The sequence below is a fragment of the Rhincodon typus genome, unplaced genomic scaffold (genome assembly GCF_021869965.1).
Source record: "Rhincodon typus isolate 14 unplaced genomic scaffold, sRhiTyp1.1 hic_rhity00003042, whole genome shotgun sequence".
Classification (NCBI taxonomy): Eukaryota; Metazoa; Chordata; class Chondrichthyes; order Orectolobiformes; family Rhincodontidae; genus Rhincodon; species Rhincodon typus.
This window is the reverse complement of record NW_025968680.1, coordinates 13,602-21,815: the sequence shown is the minus strand read 5'-3', so window position 1 is coordinate 21,815 and position 8,214 is coordinate 13,602. Positions and strand designations below refer to the sequence as shown.

The 8,214-nt window shown below is 41.6% G+C and overlaps 1 protein-coding gene across 1 annotated transcript in view; it reads right to left on the bottom strand.

The window, feature by feature from the left end:
* Nucleotides 1-180: 180 nt before the first annotated feature.
* Nucleotides 181-8,214, bottom strand: part of LOC125481676 (polycystin-1-like) — a gene marked incomplete at both ends in the record, with an annotated part of 20,046 nt that continues 12,012 nt past the window's right edge. Inside the window, 2 exons of the mRNA XM_048593532.1 lie at nt 181-376; nt 5,499-5,751. Coding sequence (XP_048449489.1) covers nt 181-376; nt 5,499-5,751 — 449 coding nt within the window. The remainder of the gene's footprint in view (nt 377-5,498; nt 5,752-8,214) is intronic.

The following is an 8,214-nucleotide window of genomic DNA, read 5'->3' as shown; positions in this document are numbered from 1 at the left end:
GTTCATCCAGCTCTGCACCTTGTTGTCTCACCATTTCAACTAACTTGGGTTTGCTATACCTTTGATGGATTAATACTTTATCATTACCCTCAATGTAAAAGGCCTCCATGTCCTTCATTTCAGACCTGCTTAAGAAATAAAAAACATAATGACCACAGAATGAACAAAACAGTCTCTCACCTGACCCTCTGCCCCATCCAGTTTTTACCAGGATTTCATATTTGTAGAATCCATCCTTTCCACATAGGGGAATAACTCCAACCTGATTAATGTCAATCAGGTCCAGCTTCCGAACGATGACAACAGAAACCGCGTAGATGACAAAACAGATACCACACGTTAGCAAGACGATGTAATTCTTTATAACAGGCGAGGGCTGATTGAAATAAAAGCAGAGAGAAAGTAAGTTTCTCTTCACACTCCTAGTCCATCATGTCTTCATAAAACATTCTAACAGTGCAAAAGCCAAAATTTTCTCTCATGGTTAGTGTAAGTGCCACAATTTGTACCTGGAAACCTTAAACTTGAGCTGATGAATAGTAACAAAAGGTTGGAGACATTTTGATTTTGCCTGTATTGCACACTCTCCCGGAGGCAGATTAGCCACATATCATACAACTCTCTTAAATACAGTCAATGAATCATAGAATTATGCAGCAATTATGCACTTGGTTCATTGTGTTTGCACTCTCTCTTTTGCAGAGCTATGCAATTAATCCCAATCACCTGCTTGTTCCTCATAACCTACAAACTTTTTCCCTATAAATATTTATCCAATTTGCTTTTGAAAGTTATGACAGAATCGAAAGTTATGATCGAACCTGCCTCCACTACCCATTCAGGATTGGTTTGGACAAGGAGGATTTTTATTTTATTTCTCTTTGCAGACACCCATTGGTGAGCTGTGATCTTTCATTGTGATAGTTTGAGGATGAGGTCTGTAAGCCAGGATTGTTCCACCAGCCGGTCTGAAACTGCTCGGTCTTCTCTTGGAACATTTATCTTTACACAAGCAGTACATGGCAAAAAAAAAAGAGGCTACCATTAAGAATGTTGCGGGAAGTGATTTATTTCTGCAACTGTGCATTCAGAGAAGTCAAATGGTCTTTTTATTACCTGTCTTGTGAATGGAGACCATCGGATCATTTTCAATTTCGACATACCCTGTGCAGTTAGTGAATGTGCTGGAGGGAGAAATGTTTGTGTGCAATATGGGAGACAAAAGCAATTCCTCCTCAGCTTCTCTAGGATTTGCAATTATTGTAGTGTCAGCTGTGGTTCAGTTAGTAGAACACTGCCTCTGAACCACAAGGCCCTGGGTTCAAGTCCCACTTCAGGCTTGACAGCATATTCAACAAGCTCAGCAGTTCACTGCAGTCCTGAGGGAACACTGCACAGTTGGAGATGTTACATTTCAGATAAGGTGTTAAACCAAAGACCCTTGTGGCACTATTTCAAAGAGTGGGGGAGTTATTCCTGGTGTTCTAGCCTTTAATCAATATCACAAACACAGATCATGTCATTATCTTATTGTTAATCCATTCATTTTTATAAAAAAATGACAGTGGGATAGTCTATAAAGCCTCCTGAAACAGAACCATTTAAATCAGAAAACAAGAACACATGTCTGATCAGACAAAGTCTTCAGCACTGTTCAGGAAGGAGCCGAGGGTTGAGGGGGATGGTGATGGATTAGAAAATTGGAAACTGGGTGGGATATGCAGCAGGTCCAAGACTAATTTCACACCTTCATCTCCTCCACCCATGAAGTTGAGGGAAAATAAAAATACATTAAGTTCCAGGTAAAGAAGGGTTAATCTATCTTTCTAACATGCTTATTGATTGGCTAGAGATTTACAACATTCGGGAAAAGCATGCCTTACTTCCCAAGTTTAATATTGTGGAGTTTCCATTTCGGGGTGGGGTCTAGGAGAGGGGAACTTTGACTAACCACCACCTCCCCACTACACACAGCTCCCTTCCACTAAAATCGCCACCACCACCACACACCCCCCTCAATTGTTTTCCAATCATGGATCGTGCTTCCGTGGTGAAGCTTCCCGGCAGCAGTGGACTTTAAAAAGCTAATTCTTTATAGGCCCACCCTTGCCCAAGGAAAATGCATTTTCCATCAAGAAAACTGGAACTTCAAGCAAATAACAAACAGCTCCAGAAAAAAAGAACTTTAACACATGCTACACAGCAGTGATGCAAAGGTAAACACACCATTTCTGCAGAAACATCCGGCTCCTACAAGCAGATGGAAGCCATTTGCTATGGCTTACTGCATTTTACTGTGACTGATCCTCCCATTCTGTGCCTTTTATTAAAGCCTGGCGCTGCCACATCAAATACATTTTTTTAAAAAGAAACACAGATGTTGAGCCAATATGCTCCAAACGGCACTTGGAACAGTTCACGTGGTTGATTTAATTGTTGAAACAACAATTTGAACTTATAGAACATCTTTAATGTAGCAAAACCATCCCACTGAACTTAATACTGTCATTGCCATGACAGAGATTGACACTGAGCCATGAAAAGAGATGGTCAGAAGGACAACCCAAACGTTGGTCAAAGTGGTAGGTTTTAAGGAATTTCTTGAAGGAGGTAGGAGCAGTTTATGGAGTGAATTCCAGAACATAGGGCTTAGGCAGCTAAGCTATGGTCAACAGTTACTGGCAATTGTAAGGTTTTGGAGTAGATCTGTAGCTCGGGTTGTGGGTGTTGAGGTTGTTACTGGCAATACTCAAAGGTTAAGCAGAAACTAACCTTGTATATGAAATGGTCTGTAATAGAACCATAAATTCTTATGTATTATTTTTGCACATTACTTGAAATTTGAAGTAGACAGTGCTTTTTGTTATTTCTTGCCATAAGCATATTGCTAAAAACTGGAGAAAGTGTACAATGTAGGATAGGAAATATCCTCAACAAGAGGAAAAATGCTAAACAGGATTCTGCCATTCAACCTTGTCGAACGTATTTGAAAACAAGAAGATCAGCCAAACTCTTCCCCAAGCCAATCTACTTCAATGCCAGGTAATTCCTCACCCAATACATCACCTCACATTGCCTCCCTCCCAATCATTGCCAGTATTAGACATGTAACCAATACTTTTTCCTATGTTGCAGTGCCCAAATACACCTCCACAATCAGAACATAAGTCTGGAAGGACAGAACCTAGAATAGGATAGAAACGTTATTTTGAATTTTAATTTACATAGTTTAGTCCTTTCTTATATCAGAATGGTTTGCAATGAACAGTGATCTGAACTGACACATGAATAATAAAAATATGAAAAATCACTTAAAGTGTTAAAGGGCCAATGGCATCTCAGAAGCTTTTGGACAAATTTGGTGCGCTGAGAGATGAGGTTATGTTGTATATTAGAAACGGCATCAGAACATATTGTGGCACTGGGACTGAGAAACCAAATTGAAACTACTGAACAAACATGTTTCCACCCTTAAGTGGAGTCTTGAATACTGATGAAAAGAGTCCCACTACAGTGAAAACACTTTGTTCAGCTTACAACGAATTATTCAATGTCCGTCTTCTTCGGAAGCCTTTCATGTGAAACAGAACTTTTTTTTTAAATGCACTGACTTTACTTTAAACAACGTTGATGGATTTCTGTGAAGTTCCTGCAATTTGTTGAGTTACTTACCAAACTTCTCAGGATTTTCAGTAGTGTATCGTATGACCGGGTCAAAGATATTGCTTGCCAGAAAGACAAGGGTTGAACAGGGAGGGGACTGGTTGAGTATTCAGCAGGGCTGGGTGGAGTGGACCCTTAGGTTGGAGGCCTAATGTAGTTGGCCCTTCTCCAGCTGCAGATGGAGCACATACATTATTCACTTGGATTGCCCTCTGTGCCCCAGATGTTTCATCTATATTTAAGGCAGCTGCATAGTTGTGGGAAGAATGTTCTCATGGTTAACCCTAGGATCTATAAGCAGAGCTCATGACCTACGGAATTCCCTCCGCAGCTGATAGGCAAATAAGCAGAGGGCAAGAAAGTTTGGCATTACTCTGCAAACTTGATTTTATTTCTTTCCATATTAGGATAAAAGTTGTGTTAATTATACATATTTTTGATAGAAATCTTTTAGAGTTTCAATTTTGAACTAGTGGCATGTAGGCTGTGTGTATGTGGATGTATGTTTGAGTGAGAAGAGCTATTATGATTAATATGCAAGCATTTCTGTAGCTATGGTGATTTCTTTTTAAAAACAGATGCGAGAGATAGTTGTTGGAGGCTGTTGGGAATTTATATTCATTGGGAGAAGTTTCTGAGTGAATAGGGTAAACAGTTGTGCATTAGGACTCAGTCAGAAGATTTTGGAATTTCTTTTTTGGCTTAGGGGAAACACCCATAGATTGAAGGAAGCCTTTTTGGGTTGGGCAGTTTTGTAAATGTTGCTACTAAAAGTGGATCTGTAAGACAGTTGCTCCTGAAGAAGGGACAGAGTTTAGAATTGTTAAACAATTGGTTGCAACAGTGTAAAGAGTTAATTTGAAAATTCCAGACCAGAGCTCAATTGTATGAAGATTCAAGGAAGAGGTTATTAAATTCTCAGGGCAGGGAATTGAAGACATACTAAATTAAGCCCTATAAATAGGAAAGAGAAGGAATTCTCCCCGGTGTGCGCGCTGCTTTTCAGGTTATTTTACTCTGTGTGTTTTGAAATCTTTAAACTTATATGTTATATATAAATAGAAAGAAAAACCGAAATTGCTGGAAACTCAACAGATCTGGCAGCATTTGTGGAGAGGAAGGAAAGTTACCATTGCAGATCCAGTGAACCTTCGTCAGAACTGAAGACTCCAGGAAGGGTCACTGGGGCTCAACTCTGCTCTCACTCCACAGATGCTGCCAGACCTGCTGAGTTTCACCAGCAGTTTCTGTTTTTGTTCCTGATTTCCAGCATCTGCATTTTTGCTTTTTTATATGCAAAAAGCTTGGTTTTAACCATTATATCTTCATTTATTTTGCATAATAAACTTATTTTAGTATTTAAAAAATCTGCAGCATTGCAAGTTTTTTTTCTGTGAAAGACCTTATTCAAACCAAAAATACAAAATGCGATCCATCAAGCCAGATTTCAGTCTGAGATCTGACGTGTCCAGCAAGAACATCAGCTAGAATTGAAACAGCATGCGGAACGAAAACAAGTTCCATGTACATAGCATCTTTAACATAGCAAACCATCTCAAGGAGCTTCATAGGATTATCAAACCCATTGTCAGACTGAGCCATATCAAGAGATATTAGGATAGGTGACTGAATGCATGGTCATGGAGGTAGGTTTTAAAGAGCAACTTAAAAGGAAGAGGAAGCAGAAGAGAGGCCTAAGAAGAGAATTCCATCGCTTAATGTCCAGGCAACTGAGCATAATTGTAGAGTGGTAGAATTCAGTGACGGGCAAGGGGTCAGAATTGCAAAAGGGCAGAGTTCTGAAAGATTTGTACATTAAGGCATTAAGTACTCACAGGATTGATAAATACAACTGAATTAGGAGGCACAAAAAGGCTTGCTCCAAACGCTGTCAGGTGTTGTGTTAAGCACACGGCCATGTCTGGTGTTGTATCTTCTAATGGTAAAATCCCATCAGTTTTCCAGCTCATTGCAGTCATATTGAAATACTGGCAGAGTGACGTGTAGACTCCGACAGCAGCTTGTACAGAGGATGAGGTATAGAAGTTTGTGATGTTCAAATAGTAATCTTTTGTTGTGTCATCAGTACTGGGAAAAAAATGAAGCGAAATAAATAACCTTTGAACTGTAAGCACTTTGATCGATATCGTTTAAACTTCAACAAGCTGCCAACCTCCTTTTCTTACTTTATCCCTTACATTCTGACTGCACAATAGGCAGACATCATAGACTACAACTCACCCCAGTCAGGAATGACCTACTGGTGGGGGGGGATGCGCAGAATTGGGGGAAATGGTAAGGCTTGGCAACTTGCTTTCTTTCTGCCTCCCTAATGTCTTATTGGCAACAAGTTAGATGGAGGCAAACCGAGGCCCATCAGAAGCCTATTAATCGTCTTGTGCTACAAATGCTGTAACTTTATACAGCAGGGTGGGAGAGGGTACACCACGTGGCAAACCTTGTCGAGCTGCTTACAGGCTTGAGGTCAGGTCATCATTCACTCTTGCCACTGCCCTCCCTCCATAGTGCCCACTGCAGAAAGGCCTTCCCCTGCTTGACTATTCCAACTCCCAACATGGCAGGCCCTATCTATCTAGAGCCAGCATTTCTGTCCATCTTCCCCACCCCACTCTTCGGGCTCGCATTGTTGCCCCAGTCTGAAGCTGGCTGCACACCTAGGCATGGCCACCATTCTTGGTGGCGTTGCTGGGATCAAAGACCTTCTAATGATTGGCAGCTCAAGGAAGGTGGACACCTGACCTTGGACAGCATAGAAGCCCAGGAATCCAGGCGACTAACGGCCTAATGACTGCTGAATCTGATTGTGTGTGCAAAGTCAGTGGAGGTGCGGTCACTTTCCACGAGCTCTGTGCCAATGAAGTCACACACTTAATCCCAGTACAGGGACCTTGATTTTCCCTCCTGGGTTTTTCTGGATCATCGCACAGATTGCCAGCCTAATCTTCATTGAGATAACCAACTAAAGAAGTAGAGCAGGCACAGTGGGCAGGTTGAGGAGATAGGAGTTATGCCTGTGAGGGCAACTGGCAATCTTCACATACCTGAAGTTACAGTGTTGCTGAGGGGACTGGAAGGAGAGGGAGACAGATGAAATGGAAGAGTGAACCAGCTTAAGGAAACTGTATTCATAACTTTATGACCAGTACCAGCTATGACACTAGTCTTCAGAAGGCAACTGTAGATTTGGGGCAAAGATGGTGTAGTGGTAATGTCACTGGTCTAGTAATCCAGTTGCCCAGGCTAATCCTCTGAGGGCACAGGCTCAAACCTCTTCATAGCTGCTGGAAGAATTTTAATTAATAAATAGTGATGGCTGTATAAACCTGACCAGTTCACCAACGTCCTTAAGAAAGGAAACGTGCCATCCTTACCTGGTCTGATCTACACGTGACTCTATTACCACAGTAATATCACTGATGCTTACCTGCCCTCTGAAGTGGCAGCCTTGCCAATGACACCCACATCCCATAAAAGAATAAAATGAAATTGTAAACCTCTGTGAGCAGCAGATTACTTTGGGTTTACCAACTGGCACTTTCAAATTACAGGAAGTTTCCATGTTGCTCTGACCTTACATAGATCACTCACCTCCAGGGATTGTTAAATGCAGACGCTGGAGTTTGAGGTTTGGGTGGATACGATGCGATGCTGGGAACATCGTACTGTCCTGGTAAATGGCTCATGAGTGTATCATTAGCATTCTCATCTAGCTTCCTGCCACTGTCAGCAGTACAGGCAATCCATCTCCAGGATAGGTAGGTGGAGCTGGGGCCACATCTGCCTATCTGCTAGGTGGTATGCATTCTGAATCCCTCAACCTCACCTTCAAATCTTTTCCTGGGAAAATTCTCCCATGTCTGGAGCACATGGCTCTTTAAGCCTACAAGTCTGTTGCAGCTGTTACAATGGTGTTTCTGGCAAAATGAAGAAATATTGCTCTATGAGTACCATTGGTTTGGTCACATGGTTGGGTATCAAAGCTGCTTTGCAAATGCCTGCATCTTTGACAGGAAAATCTCACTGAATTAGTGTGGCCGGGATCAGAAGCTAGGTCTGGCTCCAATTTTGATTGCTGGCCCCTTGGAACATCACTATCTTCCATCATAAATTCCACATCAGTCTGAGTCAATTTGAGCCACCATTCGGTAAACACACACATAGAAGCACTGAACTGTTACAGCACAGGAAGACGCTATTCAGCCTGCTGGGTCTGCACCAGTTCTCAGATCAATGCACCCAGTGCCATTCTCCTCTTTTCTCCCCGCAGATCTGTATACTGTTGGTTTTCAGATCATAATCCAAATTCATCTTGATTGCTTCAATTAAACTTGCCACCATTACACACTCAAAGTGCATTCTAGATCCTAACCACACCCTGTTCGAAAAAATCTCTATTGCAATTATTGTAATTATCAAAACTTCTCTCAATTTTCTCTTCTCCAAGGAAAACAGACCCAACTTCTCAGTGTAATGGGAGGTCCATATCCTAGAACCATTCTCTTTAAGATAACAAGGTGTAGAGCTGGATGA